This window comes from Gymnogyps californianus, chromosome 12, assembly GCF_018139145.2.
Source record: "Gymnogyps californianus isolate 813 chromosome 12, ASM1813914v2, whole genome shotgun sequence".
Lineage (NCBI taxonomy): Eukaryota > Metazoa > Chordata > Aves > Accipitriformes > Cathartidae > Gymnogyps > Gymnogyps californianus.
In genome coordinates this window covers 16,216,441-16,233,510 of record NC_059482.1, presented here as the reverse complement: position 1 = coordinate 16,233,510, position 17,070 = coordinate 16,216,441, and the positions used below count along the sequence as shown (strand labels likewise).

Genomic DNA, 17,070 nt, shown 5'->3' with positions numbered 1-17,070 from the left:
ATGAACAAAAGCTCAACATCTTGTTGATAAAATTATCTGATCAAATTAAAATATGAATCTAAAAATTAAAAAAAAAAACAAACATTGTCAAATTAACATCACTAAAGCTTAGTGTTTGAGTAAATGTTATGACTTTCCATATTTTTGGAATATATATATTTTCCTTTTTGAAGTAAAACACTTTAACACATTGAAAATGTTTATTAATTTAAGTGATGACATCAGTTCTGGTCTTTTTTTAGCATTATTTTACTTTAAAAATCATTGCACTCATTAGTGCCCATTAAAGGTCAGGTTGGTCTGTAGTATTCTGTAAATGTATATAAAAAAAAGTTTCTAAAAGCTAATAGTACTTTTTATAAAAGCATCATCTCCAGAACAGCTGCATTAAATACAGCCACGTATGCCGAGTACAGACTTTCCTCTTTAAAGAAATACGTGAAAGTAAATGCCACTTAACTTTCTACCATTGAAGCGTCCCAACTCCTGTTCCAAGCTATGCCTGTGAGTGTAGTTACACATTTAATTCGCATTCATGGCACCAAAGTTACTGCAACCTACACTTGTAATGTGACTGAACCAGACAAATGTGGAGTTTAAATTAAATGATAACTAGGTCAATGAAGAAATACTATGAGATACGAAAGGTTTGGGTCTTTAAGGCAATACAAAATATATTTCATTATTTGAAGTTGTTTTGTTTTTTTTTTAAATAATTAAGTGTAAATATTAAAATGCCTAAGAGGGGAGTGAGAAAAAATACTTTAATTGTAAAATTTACTTAAAGCTTCAACAGTTATCATCTCCTACAGGAGTTAGCAAAAATATAAAAGACAAAAAAACCCAGACCTGGAAGGGGGAGGGAAGGCACAAACAAAGAGGCATGGGATTAAAGCAGCCCAGGAATGCAAACGTCTGTAACAAACTGAGTTTTGTTGTTCGTTTTTTTAAAAAAAAAAAAAACAAACAAAAAGAAGAAAACAATCACCACCACCAACCAAACAAAAAACCCCCAAGTGGCTTTACATTTCTTTAAAAAAAAGCAAGGATCGGGGAGAGACCACTAAGGGGAGGAAGAGAAGGATGCAACTATAAAACCCCATTGCCTGAAATGATGGCACTCTAGAAAACGAGGTGAAGGTTACTTCTCCGAGATGACAAGCTCAGTGTCTACACAAAGTACATGTACACTTTATACAAATGAAAAACTTCATTTGCCACCATAAACCTTTCTTTCAGAGGAACAGCTTTTGTAGATCAAATGTTCTATTAAATCTTTTAAATGCCAAGAAAAGAAATTCTGAGCAATATAACTAGTAACGTCTCTTTATATGGATGTTAAGATGACAATTCAGATTATTTTCCAAACTAATCCTGAGAAAAATTTATGTTTACAATTTAAACAGTAATGTTATGTAAAAAGTATTAACAAATCCACTATTACAAATGTCAGTTTTCCTATATGGTCATCTATATATACACAATAAAATGGTAAGTATATGCAAAAATAATAAAAAAAATCATGCACAAATTACTTTCACCTTTAAAGGCTGGGTTTCCCTCAAAATACAATTTTTTGCCTTTTTTTCCTATTTTTTTTGTGTTTTATTTGTATGTTACCACCCCCTAGACACACTGAGCACTACCTCTACAGGTCAGCATGAGCTGATGGGAAATACATTTATTTTACATTCAAGCTTTTATATCCTAAATGACCCTGTTGTAGCATATGACTTATCAAATGAGCAGCCTTTTTCCTCTTTTTTTTTATTTTTTTTTCCTTTTAAATTTTTTTTTTTTTTTTTTTTTTTTTTTCAGTGATCAATCTTCATGATCCGTTCCGTGGCGAGCTGGGAAAAAAAAATGCAGTTGCTAATCAATGTCTGAACAGTCTGAAGCTCCGGAAGAGATCCAAGGAGTCACTATCAAACTATCCTGTAGCATGAGATCATTGCACACAGAAGAACAGTCATAAAATAGGTAACTATCTACAAAGGTCTGAAAGGGTCACATCCCTCTTGTGTTTCCTCTTTTTGCCGTGGAAAAACTGATGGTGTGATTTGCTGCCTTGATGTTGTTTGTTTGTGACTGAGGTACCGTGGCTTGAGTTTGTTGGACCTTGGAAGCCTTTGTTAGAAGAGCGAAATAACCGTGCAGATCCATGCTGTAAAAGAAAGAGAACGTGGTAGATCAGTGCTAAAAAGAAAAAAGTGTGGCAATTACACAACCCTATTTCTGGATAATGAGGACGTTAACTCATGAAAGTGTTACACTTGAAAAAATTGATATGGCAAAAGAAGCTAGGCCATTGCTTAGACAGCGGCACAGTACCAGGAATCTTTCACTTTGGTGGCCGCAAACAAATGTTCATCTCTAGACCCAAAACCAGGCAGGTCAAGAGAGAAGAGCAGAGCACTCTGAATTCTGAAAAGGATAGAACTGTTCTATCGCTCCCGTTTTGCAACCATCAAAAAAGTGTTTTACAGAAACATAAGACCATAATCCCAGACCACAGATGAAGACTGCTCAAATCTCATCTTCTGTGCAAAATTAAGACAACATTCTTTTAAGACCAGGACTAATTTTATACCACATCTTTTTACAGATGTAGAATATCTCAGATTGTGCATAATCACATTCCAGCACCAGAATTAGCTCTGTGTAATAACACAAACACACATTCATGGTATATCCAAGGCCTAGTTTGTAAACTGTCTCATTACTAGCTAGAGAGAGATTGTCAGCAAGTAGCAGGCAAGTCTTCAGAACTACTTTTCAGGAGTAATATTCCAGAATATTTCAGACTATTCTTCATATATTAAAGAAGTCCTAAATTCTGAAAAAGTATAAAAATTTAAACTGCATATATCCAAAGTATACTGTATATAGAGGCATATAATATTTCCAGATTACTGAGTTGTCATAGAAGCATTCCTCAACATGAGAAATCCCCTAAATGCATAAGCTCTGGCAGGTCTCATCATAAAGATATTTGTCTTTAGGGGGAAATGAGAGGGAATTTCAGGAATCAGCAAGGAATCTTCATCTCCCTTGATGAAAGGCAGTTCAACAAGTATCAACAGCTAACAGAGCAACCAGTCATAGTTTTAAACATACGCTTTTGCTAACTGTTTTTCACTAAGTGTACGCAAGCCTCATTAGTTCTCAAATTCTGCAATAAAGACTGGACTGATGTGCTTTTTGCAAAAAGGCAATGGGTGCAACACAGCTCTACACTTCTGGCAAATCTAGATTTCCCAAAATAAAGTCAATCCAGTTTCCTCTGGTTTAAGGCTGGGAAAGCCACTGTTGCAAACTCATCTGTGTAAGCTAAACACAGAACCAGGTGATTTTAGATACAATCAGTGCTCAAAGCTTTTTAGTGGGGTAAAGGGGGGGTGAAAAACAGTGTTTCCTTTCCAGAACAAGCTACCCTTCCATGGAGGACATGTGTAATATTCATATGATCTACACAGTTGTTGTTTCCAAACATTTCACAAACCTGAGATTTGTTCGTGTTGCTGGATGTATTGGCTGTTTGGCTATTTTGTGTTTTCCCACTTGACTGGGAGGATTCCAGTGACACTTCTTGTGACCCCACTCTGTTTGTGGTAGACTGACGACAACTCAATTGTTTAGAGGTTTTGCAAGGTGTTCCATCAGAATCCTTCAGGAAAATGTAAAGTATTAGTGAGTTTTTCTTAAGAGTAAGTGAGTTTTTCTACAAGTGAGTTTTCCCTTAAAAATAAAGCTAGCAGTGGACAAAACTTTAAACTTATTTATTTTATTAGATATTAAAATTCTTTCAATCTAGAGTTCTTACTGAGTAAAACGGACAGATTTAAAAATATATTGCTGCATGATTCTGATTTTGGGATTTGTCCTTTGGTTTTTACATAGAATTCCCAAACAGTTTTTTTTAAGGCTGCTTTTTTTTTTTAAAAAAAGCATGTGGCTTAGGACTACCAGTCTTTTTTTTGAAATACAGTTTTCCCAGAGAAAAGAGGGCTATGTAACTTTGTATCTACTGTATTCACTTTCTACATGTGTTGTGTCAAAAACACACTGCAACTTACTTGTGTAGAAATTGCATAAGACGTAACATCTTATGCAAGTTAGGATTCTGGATGAAATAACTAACTAGGATTCCAAACTTTCAAAATGTATTCTGTGGCAATACAAATCAGGGAAAAAACCCAAAGAATCTGAAAAAACGAAGTCGGAAAACCTCCAGTACTTACTACATCACTAGAGCTGGACAGCGTAGACGATGATGACGATAAAGGACCTGATGAAGAATTTGAAGAATGTTTACTAAGTGTTTCTGAAGTTTTATTTCTAGGTTTTCCCAGTGCTTCATTCTCTTCAGTAAGATTATTGTTGCATTTGTCTAGCTGCTGAGTATCTACTATCAAGGTTACTCCATTACCTATTAAAAACAAAACAGAAGCATCACCACACATGAACTGCTAAAATATGTTGCCCCGCCTTTTTTTTTTTAAATATACTCACTCAGGTATTATATTTCTATTATATCCAGCAGGACGTGTACAGACATCTGCACACATATGTACTTTTAATACATGCAGACACATGTGTGCATGTGTTTGTGTGTATGTACTGCGTGCAGCAAGCCAACACCTTGCAGAGTGTGATGGTTTCCTGACAAGATCCATTAATGTATGCTATGAAAACCACCAAGCATTACCCACAGTTCAAGATGGAAATTAGAGAGATAAGACATGGAAGAAGGTAGTAACAAAGTTCAGATGTGCTGCTAAATAAGATTGTTTCATGATACATTTCAACAGCACTCACATACATAGGTTTAAATTCTGTTCCTATATGCCCAATACTCAGCAACTCCCATTTTTCTTCTGCTGGAGCTGCTAGGGTCATAAGAACTCCGAGTAAGTCTGGTTCCTTGGTATGATAGCCTACACTGAAAATATGAGATACAGAACTCTCATATCTCACTAACTTCTACCTTAATTTAAAAAAAAAAAAAATCGGAACTTAAATCTAAACTAAATTTACAAGGCGACCACTGTAACTGTCACCATTATCTTCCTGATACAGGATTATTTCTATTTTTTTAATTACTGTTTTATGTCACATAAGACACCTAGGAGTTACCTCTGATTTATATAATATACATTTGTTGCCCCACTAGCTGTATTTGTATATAGAGTTTAATACATACATCACAACAGGTAGCTAAATATTACTCTGGAGCTTGCGGGACTGAACCGTGGTTGTCTGCCATTACAGGGGGTACGGCAGTGCCACAGGGGTCTACAGATTGATAAAACATGAATGGCCCAGAAGCACATTCAATTTACAAGGACAGTGAGGGAAATCACTAACAAAAGCTTTAAAAACAAATAAACAAAATCCCAACCTAGCCTAAAGACTGGGTAGTTTTGTCATCTTCTCTGATTAATCCCTAACAAGAGAAGACTTCTAGTAGGCAACATTCTAAAATGAATTGGAGAGTATTAAAACTAATTTTAATTTGAAAACCTCCAGCCAGTGGACACACCTACACTGAAAGAGGGTGGCAACTGGCTGGTGAAATCAGAAGATGGGCAATGAAAATAAAGATGATTTTAAAGGACATTTTCAGCAAGTTCTCTGGCTAGATTTTGTGTGTTTCCATTTGTTAGTAACAAGAATTATGATTGGTATTTCAGGATTTTTCTGTTTAAAAGACTTATTCCACTTATATGGTCAATCCTGGTTTAAAAATTGCTTCCATACACATACAATATGTTAAACTTTAAAATGAAAAATAAAAGAACAACAGATGGTAAGGATTTAGATTTAAACTAGCATTCCCAGTAATTTTTTTTAAAACCTTGTCCACATTGAAAGGACAAAGGAAGCGTGATAGTAGCAACACGTGTAATTTAAATTGGAAGTTTTTCAGAAGTCTCCTTTTGCAAGCCAGCACTCTTTACAGACCTCTATGCTGACCCAATCTATCACAGTAGAATAAAGATGTGGTATAGCCTTTTTACTCTTGTACAAATCCAAATTTTCTGGATGAGAACACAAGAAAAAGTCCATCACTACTGACCAAAAAAGTAAATTAATATTAAGATGCATACATTTCCTTATATGAGGCAAAAGCAACAACAAAATCTATGTGATCAAAACATGCAGGAAGTTTCCCACTATCAGCCATGCTTAGTCAAAACTTACCATTACACGACGACTCTGTCCTACTTTGCATTCCCCACTGCTTTGATATCCAGTCTCTGTACGTGGCCACTTCTTGCGTTACTCTAATTATTCTACCTAATATACTGTAAACCAGGAAAAAACCAAAACCATCACCACAATTAATTTTCAGATGCACAAAAATAGAAGCAATTAATGTCTGAGATTTAGACTCATAAAATTTACCTTTCCGTTTCGTTGTTAGGATAATATTTAGCTATTGGGGAAACCGCATGGCTCAAAACAACATAGGCATAATCAAAAGCCTGTTTCACTTGCATGGCACCATAGGAACTCCTCCCAACATCATTACCTTAAAATAAGAATATAATTAAATAAATAAGTAAGATTGAAACTGTGGTTATCTCCTTTCAGACAGGAGACAGCAATAGTTTTTAAAAATTGCCCTTAAGTCCCAACTCACTGCAGTTACCTCTTGTAGAATAGGATTACTGAAGCATAAACATTTGAAAGAGCTTAAAAGACCTATAGATATTTTCATGCACAGAAGTCCAAAATGGCAATTCTCTGGGTAAAAGTGCAATACATGAACAACAACAACAAAAAATCCTGTACTGCATATATTACACATATAACAGTGCTGTCCTGGATGACGTTTTTCTAGATCAGAAATATATTAACTCTTTTCCATGAACAGCACTTGACTCACCATTTCAGAAGCCACCCATTTAAGTCAACAAGCAACCTTAATGTAAAGGTAACAGTACAGAATGAAACCACTATGTATTTAGGTGACTTTACAGAATCAAACAGGAGAGTGTGCCTAAGAGTGCACGTACATTATCAAGTGCAACTGTAATACAGGCAAGCACAAGCTTGAAAGGGACCATGTGTACATACAGGTACATCTAGTCCCCACTCAGGCCCATGCTGCTGTAGCTTTATTGCTGTTACCACAGAGCACGTGACAGTTGTTTGGCATGCCTTCTCATACCCTACCTCCTGACTGCAGTACAGGCATGCTCTTGGATGACACAGTAACTTTTGCTGGGAACACATCTTAAAGAAAATCATTGTGTTCTGAGTGCATCTTGTGTTCATAGATGTGAATGAGGCGTTTCCATTTGGTATCTGGTGGTCATTCTATGCTATTCTTTGATTTAACTCCTCTGGATTAAGCATGCCCCTAACTTTTTTTCTTAGTCAATGTTAAATCTTGGTTTATGAGGATACCTGGCTGTAACGGATCTTCGATATACAGCATTGATGGTCTGTAGCCATCCAGCATGCTTTTTTGCACTTCATCCTTGGCAACATAAGAGCCACCATCCTTTATTCGGATTCCAGTCTTCAGATAATTGAAGTGACGTCCATATAACTCAAAAAACTCTATTAAAAGAACACCGTAGTTGGCATTGGGCATACAGGCATCTTCCCTGGGATGCAGCTATTAAGAAGAGAGAAAAAAAATCATTTTATTAAGACTTCAAGCTTCAAGTGCCTTTAAGTGCCTTTTCTTTTTCAGAGCAAACATGTCTAAATACAATAATAAATAATAATAAAACATAATATATAAAGCAAACGTGTCTAAATACAGTATTTTTCCTTGATAAAGCAGTTCTGCATCTTTAAAACAAGATGCTATCAAAACTTTTATAAACTAATTACCTCTTAAAAATAAGGCTGTCAAGTATTAATGTTTTGTATTTGAACTTTCAGTTCAATAAGTGAACTTCCAACACTAATGGCAGGGTTCTTGTAAAAAGCAAAGATATTTGCACTTCACAAACCTAGGTTTGCAATACAAATACAGGCTTCTAATGTGCACAGCTACATAAATGATCCCCTCTGCTGTTAAGTATGCAGCCTGAGAGATTATGAACAGAACAAAACCAGTTCATAATTGTAACAGATACAAAACCTGACTTCTTTTTTTGCAGGAGCAAATGGAAATGCTATTAGTCGATATAAGAAAAAATTGGGGTTGAGAGAGATTGTGATTTCTTTCAAAAAGATATGCCTGTTGCCTTCATTTCTTTTGTGCTCAGCAGGCAACTGCACTAGCACTCAGCAAACACCAAGCTCCAGTTCAAGGCTCAGGTTTAAAAGTAACTACAATCTGGAAAAGTACAGACGTACACATACACACACACAGAGTTATACAATAACATTTAGTACAAGAAAAAGAACGAGGTTGATAAAGCCAGAACTCGGCTACTTCATCTTTCCACAATATTTTTCTCCCCCCAGGCACAATACAGATTTAGCTCATGCATTTTGTTCTCTTAGATTTAAGAGAAAGTTTTAAGTTGTAAAACATGTTTATTTGATATCAGCTTAAAAACCTAGACAAACAAGCAAAATTCTGTTGCATTCATTAAAGCACATACAGGGTGTATGACCTGGAAAACAAGTGTTATAAAGGACAGCTGCACCTAACACTAACCTACACAGGTTGTTCCAAATAAGTTACACAATAGCCAAGTTATTTTACCATGAATGACACATGTGCCTGGTATTGATACACCAACGGATGTTCCAAACACCTCTAATACCAAAAGTACCAGTACGGGAGAAAAAACAGAAGACAAGGTGGGCTGTGCCTATTTTTAAATGAAAAGGGGGCGCAAAACCACAAACAGGATAGCTTAAATGATTAAATTTAAGGATTGATTAAATTCCTGCTTAATGTAATATTCTTTTGCACCAATGGCATCGATAGATTTCATTAAGCTTACCTGAAGGAAACTGACAGCCATTAAAAAAAGACTGTAAGAACCAATTCCACCTGTAAATACTTCATTAAGGTCCCTCTGCAACAGGAACTGTTTCAATACTAAAACGAGATACGGTAATACAGGATATTTCTGAAAGAGAAAAACAAAGGTGTTAGGATACTGTGATGCATATATACAACATATATACAACTGACGCTATACAACTGATTGAAGCTATCTGTTATGTTAAGTCTCAAAGCTAAGTATAATTCTAACTTCTTATTTTTAGTAACGGGAGAAGCCAAGAGCTCTGCCTGTGATCAATACAGTTATTTTACCTCTTCAACTCTGGTGGCAGATATTAACAATAGAAAAAAAGTTATTACCTCATAAAATCAGAATTATTTTGTTTGAATATAGAAATACATTTGCTTTTCTCATACAAGCGAAAAGGAAAGCAAAGGAAGAACTATGGAGATATCCACGTCTGTAACAAAACCTTCCTGCTACAACCAAGGTGATATCCCAAAGTGGACTGAGACTTCTGGCTTTCAAGTACATCAGATGCCCAGAGTTCAAAACAGTTCTTCAAAATTGCTACACCCAGATAACATTCTCAAAGGAGCCAAATACTTACATTTGGGGAACTGGTCCTTCAATAGGTTTGTCCACATGGATTCCCTTAGAGGTGTGCATACGCTGCACGTGTGGAGAACATGGACTTTTTGGACAGCAGTGGAGGCTGGGGCGATGCCTGCACTCTGTACACCCCCTCACAGGGGAGGGGGCAAAAGAGGCTCAGTAATGTCACTCCTTTCATCAACACAGCTAAAAAGTTCCTTAGTGTAAGAGAAGAGATGTGGATCATGGTATCTGTGATTGCAAAAGATTAAAGGGAAAGGAGAATTTCTCCAAGAACTTCTCTGCACGAGTCTTACGGTGAGTATTGGGAGCCCTATTTAACCGAAGATCCCAAGATCACTTTTTTGAACTATTAAGAACTTACAGTCACAAGCTGAAGTGCTGAATATCAGTATACACCAAAATTCAAAGACAGGATTTTTTGCAGGAAACTGCAAACCCTTCATTAAGGCTTCAGCTGCCTCAGACTTCCTAAATAAGCTGGATGCAGAGAAATAGGCATTTCCAAGGGTAATACTGAACACGACACCTCAGTTAGGTATTCAAAGTTATGTGGGACAAAATCAGACCCAAGAGAATGCCCTGCAAGTGTTTTACAGACAGATCCTCAAGAACACCAATGAAGTCACTTGGCAAGTACACATCAAGTTTTCTCCAAGTTAAACAAACGACCCTCCACAGTAGCGTAGCCATTACCTGCTGTGTGTCAGGGCCAAGCGCAACCTCTCCCCCACCACACCAGGCTCAGCCGCCCATGCTCAAGGCCAGCTCTGGTGCGGCACAGCTGCACGGCCTTGGCTCGGGCTGCTGGGAAAACAGCCGTGTGGGAAAGCGCCATGTGAGAAGCCTTGTTGGGAGTCCCTCCACTTCGCTCAAGAGCTGCTTTTCATCTCAGCTGTTCCCCTGGGTGTCTGCCCGAGCCATGCTGCTGCGCACTGATGCTGATCCGGACCCTAACCACTGACTTGGCGTCCTCAGCCTCGACCTCCTCACTGGGGACTTGTCTGCCAGCTGCTGGCCGGACTGCAAGCTGACCCCGACTACTGTCACCAGACCTGCTCTGCTCTTCAGGTTGGGGTACCATGGGGCTGCACCCTGGCGGGGAAGGCCCCTGCCCTGTGCCTGCCTGCCTGACACATGCAGCTCCCGCTCTCTCCCCAGGGGCACAGCCCACTCTCGCCGTGCCCTGACCCAAGGCCAAAGCCGCCTCTCCAAAGGGTTACAAATAACCTGGGCAACAGGAACACACTAACGCTTTTTTCTTTTTTTAAGCACACAAAAATGCCTTCAGGCTCTCAAGAGAAGACTACCTCCCATCTTGAAATTAAGAAGCACATAGGCAATTTTGGGCAAGTATGCAGGGCTTTATGGACTTACCTAAAAATAAATTTATATGTGGAGCGTAACAGAAGTACAGCCCCTGTGTTGTGGCAGAAAGCCAAATACGGACTGCCTGTCCACCACAAGGCAATGCAACAATGCACAGGATGTAAAAACTGAAGTTAGCTACCAAATTCCAGGTAGGCGTCTTACAACAGAGAATCTGGGCAACTTCTTTCCCCAACAAGGAGCTACATAGCACAAAGCTATCAATCTTGATTTAGCAGCAAACAGTTGGCCAACCAATCGACTTCTGTTCATCAGATAGAGGCTGAGGGAAGAAAGCTCTCTATCCAACATTCATGGATAACCTGTGTGATAGTGTCCATGGTCAGGTCCACCCCTCGATCACGAGCCCATCTATATGTTGCATCTCTTCCCTGATGCGCCTGAGGTGTTATGGGCCCACCGAGCCATAAATAATTCACCCTTATGCTGCCAATCCAGATCTACCTGAGCTACTTCAATCCTAGCGGCCTTGTCTACCTGTTGATTGTTTTGGCGTTCTTCAGTGGCCCAACTCTTAGGTACGTGAGCATCTACATGACGTACTTTCACAACCAGGTTCTCTTGTCTCTCTCTTACTCTGAACAAGGGTGCAAAAGGCCTCACCAGCACAAGGTTTAAGCAGAAGGTTCATATAAGCACACAGGTGAGACTACGCAGACAAGAACTCAGACTATTCTACTGAAACTAAGGACAGAGATTTTTCTCCTATGTCCTTCTACAGGTTAAAGAAATAGATGCTGCAGAAGCAAACTGAGCTACTTTCATACTTGCTACTAAACATACATAAAGGAACTGAAGATTAACAAGTTGAAGGCCATACATTCAACTCATCAGCAACTGAAAATCCCCCAAAATTTAGAAGACTTCTTGCAACTCAATGACATTATTAAAGCAGATGTACATGATTTCTAAGCCTTATGATTGAAAGTAAAGTGCTTGCTTGACTCAGATTTACGGAGTTTTCTGAAGGAGCTTTACTTGTCTAGCTGTTGAAATACTTTGATTCTCCTGCTGTCCATTAGTTTGGTTAAAAAAACCAAAGCAGTTAGTCATAGAACAATAATACCTAAGCACTTAAGTGAGACCGAACTGCACTTCATCTCCCTACACAGAACATGAAAATCCAAGAAAAATTTTCTAACTGCTTTTATGAGACATTTACTGTGACTCTCCAATGCACTGAATAGGGGAAGGGAAGGAAAGGAAAATAGTGTAATGATACTTCAAAACTTTAAATACAGAAGCGCATTAATCCTAACAAAATGATCCCATATATTAAAAAAAAATAACTGTAATGTATCTATGATACAGGTATTAGTGAATCCCTGAACAGTAACTTACTAAATTTAACTTATTCTACTTAATTAGCATTTGTATGCTGAAACAATATTCAGTCTAGAACAAGATTATTCCTACTTTCCCAGGAATGTGTGGTTATTACTAATTTTAAGTTCAAGGAACCACAGTTAGAAGAGCAGAACATTTAAGACAGGTATTAATGCATTTTCCTTAGTCATTGTACCACTATAACTTCTCCATACTTTCTTTGTACATTTTACTATCTTCATGCCTTGTAGGGTAATAAATCTAAAACATAAGAACATCACATAGTAGTATCAGACAACAAAAAAAAACAGAGTGTGAAAGCACATCTCTAGTAAGGATGCAGTCAAAGTAAAACAGAAAATCAAATTAAATCATCAAATATTCAGCTCTGTAGTTCTACTATAGTGTTGCCTAACCTTGATAAAATCTTTGATGAGCTGGGCTGCTTTAACCCCGTTCTGTACATTAAAGCTTATATCAACTTTTACTTCAGTGAAGGAATCTGTCAGTTTAATAATGGGTACCTGCAAAAGAAAGACAGATTAAGTCAATCCAGATTTCCAAGACACATTTGGTTTCATTCATACTTATATGCACTGAAACGTTTTATGAATTTGTAGAGAGGAGGTAGACAGAGAAAACAGGACTCCCGTCTATTTATGAACTCACTCTCCTTGCCAATCTGTTTACATAAACTTTGCTTTTATAACTCATAAATGCTATTTTCAATTTACTATCCTGTTTAACAGAACTTAACACTTAATCTTCAAAGTGATTCGTTTTAAATTGTTTTTAGTCAGTTCCTGACGCAGAAGCATAGTTCTAGTGGGAAAAACAAACACCAGAGGGAGACAAATGCTTAAGAAATAAAGATAAATGGTAATAGATACTCTTAAGAAGACACACTGGTGTCATTGTGGGTCATTGATTCCTCATCAAAATTATTGTCAAACAAGAAGCACAAGATATTGAGAGCACTCTGACATATCTCCACCTGAGTGGTTTCCAAATTACCTCTCTCTACTAATAACAGCCATCAATTAGACACCTGTTTAAACCCCAACACTCTTACATACTCTTACAATTAGCAAAATGTAGGAAGTTATAATGGAATTAATCCTATCCTGCACAAGACATACCATTACATATTTATACAAGGCTGTACTTACTACTTCTAGGTGAAAATGTATTATGTCTGCTTACTTGCAATAAGAAAAAATAAATAATTTACTTATGTACAAACTCAGCCCAGAAATTCACAAGTCTAATCACATTAATTCACAACAATGACTAGTATAATCTCACTTAAAAGCAAGTGTATGTTGTGCAGTATGGAAAATCAGATCATTTTCCCTAACAGAAGAAATGCTTCTGTTGGAGCACTATCAATTATTTTGTCAGTAATAAAAATCGTACCAAATGAAGAAGTTCTATCAGTTCTGTTTCAAATTTATATATAAAATAGTTTCTGCTTATGAAAATTCATCCTTTTAACCAAGATCTTTCTTTAGAAATTTAGCTTAGAACAAGAAAATACCCTCTTCCCCCAAACTTACAGTTGCTTTATCTAAAACCTTTACTGAGTTTTCATCTGCTACATTGTGCTTTCTAAGAGCTTCTTCCAGGGTCCAAAGAGGTAATGTCTCCCATTTTCCAAACACAACTAAATCAATATCACTGAAATGGAAAGAAAATATACATTTGTTCAAATTAAAAGACCAATACACTTAAAAGATAAACAACTGCCATCCACCCATAACTAGAATAAAGCTGAGAGAATGTAGCTTAACCAAATAATTTATTCTTAATTTTCTGAGGAAAGGGGTGGGGATGAACTCTTACACTTGGGGAAATACAGAACATTTCAGGTTACCAAGGGGAGGAGACAGACACACACACAAATCAATTGGGCTGCAAAACCCGAGATTAGTCTCCTCAGGCTATACTGACAGCAGAGAGGGATCAGCTTCTCCACAGTGATTCAGAGCAAGAAATTAACTTGTGAATCACCACCTCTGGGCTGTATTAATCAGTAATGCCGATTTAGCAGCCTGTCACTGAAAGGGAAAGTCCTGTTCCCCATCCTCTACTCTCAGATGCATGGCCCTGTCTCCTCCTTTGCTCTAGGTCTGGTGTTTGTCTAATCCACAACAAATCAATTCAACGTATCAATGGGCCTGGCAGAAACCAACTTCCCCCCCCCCCCCCCAAAAAAAAACCCCAAACCAACGACACATTCTGGGGTAATTTCCTGCCTCTTTGCATCTCAAAGTTGGTTTTCTGGGTGATCACAGCACCAGTGGGCACATGGTAAGCAGCTGGCCTGTAGTGCCAAGAACAGGGAGCAGGGAAGGAGAGAGGAAAATGTGGCAACTTTGACTTCAGGAAGCAACAAGCTGTTAAATAAGATCAAACCATCTAATTAACTTCCCTCATTAACCTCCTTGAAGAGGTGTCTCCATCGCGCTACACTTCCTCCCTATGCACATACACATTCATTTGACTACATGGGGAGCGAAAACCATAATCAATGCCTAAACTCAAATTCAAAAGGTGACTGGTGTCCAAACTGAAGCCAGTGAAGGCTACTGTGAGATCCTGAGCTTTTCCCTCTTTGCTCCCCAACTTCTTTGATTTCCCCTGCTTAGCTGAGAACACAAAGGAGGCGAGCATATAACCCTATAGTTATACTAGCAGGCCACTTCAGTGATGTGGAGAACTGCATAACAGAAAGCATCAAAAAGTTTAGGAATGCTTTTTCCCCCCCAATAGATTCTACAGGTCTGCTGATTCACAAACAACACTGCTTTAACAATCTCAAAGAAACTACATCTGCATTAGATGAAATCTCTCTTGCTGACAAGCCGTGTCGGCAGCAGGCAAGTTCAGCAGCAGTTCAGCTGCATACCATTTAGCTGACAAGGATAGGCAGCACTCAGCCAGTTTCAGAAAACTATGTTCAAAACCTGCTTTGAGAGCAGGAAATGCCGCCGGACACTTCTCTTCTAAACTAAACTGGTGTTAAGCCCACTACTGATGCTGACAGTTAACAACGGCAGACATTTTTCTGATGCACACCAAGAGAGAAAAAGCAGCTCTGTTGTTCACCTTGAGTATAGATAGTGCCTGCAAAATAACAGAGAGATCCAGCAGCTAAACAACCGTGTGCCCAAACCTTCAGTATCAGCTTAAGTAAAAGGATATTAGGCAAATTCTAACACAGAGTGACAGAATTAAAAACACACTGTAGGTCTTTCTGAATCCCAGTACCTGAAATCTAAATTACCTATACAGTTACTGACAGGTAGGGAAAACCTAGGGCAAAGGGAAGCTTTGGTAGAAGGCAACAGTGAATTAATTACCAACAAGCAAACGCTGGTTATTTTCAAAGTTTGGCAAGTACCGCCACAGAAGGTTTTTTGTGGGTTTATGTACTGCGTTTAAAATATCTGCATTTGTTCTTCCCCAAAAACTTAGCTGAAACAAATACGGAGGAAAGGCAGTATATGAAATCAAATAGACAGCAGCAAAGCGTTTTTGTTACATCAGTTTCAAAACAATCAAGCAAATATAGTAAAGAACTCTTGCTATCAGTCATGTGGATAGGAATCTCTCTCTTGCATTATCACCATCCAATCAAGTTTAATCAAGCCTATTTAAAATCAATGAAAAAAAGGCCAAGAATGAGGCCAAATGTGAAAACAATGTGTATTTGTACACCTTACTTCTGACTTTCCAAACAGAAACTGAGCAATTCAGGTTTCCTGCAACTCCTTAGACTAAAGCAGATACTAAAGCATCTGTCAGATACTTTCTTTTTCAAAAAGAGATGAAACAATGACTCGGCTATCCATTACTTGCAGTCAGTACTAGATTTTAATTCCTCATGTTCCCAAAGTACGGAACTCAATTCAAGTGTTAACCTCAGACTTACGCTATTTAAATGTGTTTATCCCCACAGCCATTTAAGCCTTTCATTCTATTTCTATTTAATCGTCAAAATACTTACAATTTCTACACAGAAGATACCAGTATCACTGAGTAATGACTTTTCTTTATGAAAACTAGTAATAAATTTGGAAAAGGTAGATGCTGACTATTGTACAGATTTCACAAAAGACTGAAAGAAAAAAGTAATTCTGTATGTAATCTTATCTCTTCAGTGCTAACATTATCATTAACAAGGTAATGTTAAATGTTTCAATTTAATCGTCTGTGGAAATAAAATTTAGCTTTTCTTTTAAGGCCAACCTCTTATTTTGGTTCAGTCATTTAATGAAGCTAAATCACAAAATAAGCCGGTTTTGACAACATGGTAATTCAGATCTTTTACCGATACATCCAAAATCTATATAGACACATGTATTATAGTTAATAGTCTTAACTACTGTATTGCTGTACACTTTGCAGAGTACTAATAGCTTAACGCTTTCTTAATATAACATGTATACACACAAGCAACACAAATATTGGGAGATCAGATAAATCACTACAGGGGTACAGGTTCAACAGGCTATCTTTTCTCTTGTACGGAATCTACACTGAAAAATTACTAACCTTGTAGGTAAATATAAACCAGTTTTAAAACTTCCAAATATCTGGACCTGAAACACAAGAACAGGATATATGAAAACAAATTTTCAGGCTTCAGAAGACAAACATGTTCTATTAAGTTGCCTGTAAAGGCTGGTTATTGCTACCCTCCATTGGCAGATTTTGGTATTGCTAACAGGCACATTCTGAACAGAAGGACTCTTTTTCTGTTAAAGCATTTACTTCTTCAGTGTAGTATAAACGGCTAATCTTCATTGTT

The 17,070-nt window shown here is 37.6% G+C and overlaps 1 protein-coding gene across 2 annotated transcripts in view; it reads right to left on the bottom strand.

Moving 5' to 3' along the window:
• Positions 1–1,814: 1,814 nt before the first annotated feature.
• The window catches only part of TENT4B (terminal nucleotidyltransferase 4B), a 42,853-nt gene continuing 27,597 nt past the window's right edge, over positions 1,815–17,070 (bottom strand). The window contains exons 3-12 of one of the 2 annotated variants that reach the window (XM_050903894.1): positions 16,815–16,861; positions 13,814–13,934; positions 12,674–12,781; positions 8,922–9,050; positions 7,417–7,630; positions 6,409–6,535; positions 6,205–6,308; positions 4,242–4,429; positions 3,503–3,667; positions 1,815–2,164 (exon numbers count right to left, since the gene is read on the bottom strand). In XM_050903894.1, the coding sequence (XP_050759851.1) occupies positions 1,985–2,164; positions 3,503–3,667; positions 4,242–4,429; positions 6,205–6,308; positions 6,409–6,535; positions 7,417–7,630; positions 8,922–9,050; positions 12,674–12,781; positions 13,814–13,934; positions 16,815–16,861 (1,383 nt within the window). In that variant the 3' untranslated portion in view covers positions 1,815–1,984. The remainder of the gene's footprint in view (positions 2,165–3,502; positions 3,668–4,241; positions 4,430–6,204; positions 6,309–6,408; positions 6,536–7,416; positions 7,631–8,921; positions 9,051–12,673; positions 12,782–13,813; positions 13,935–16,814; positions 16,862–17,070) is intronic. The other variant, XM_050903895.1, reaches the window with a different exon arrangement.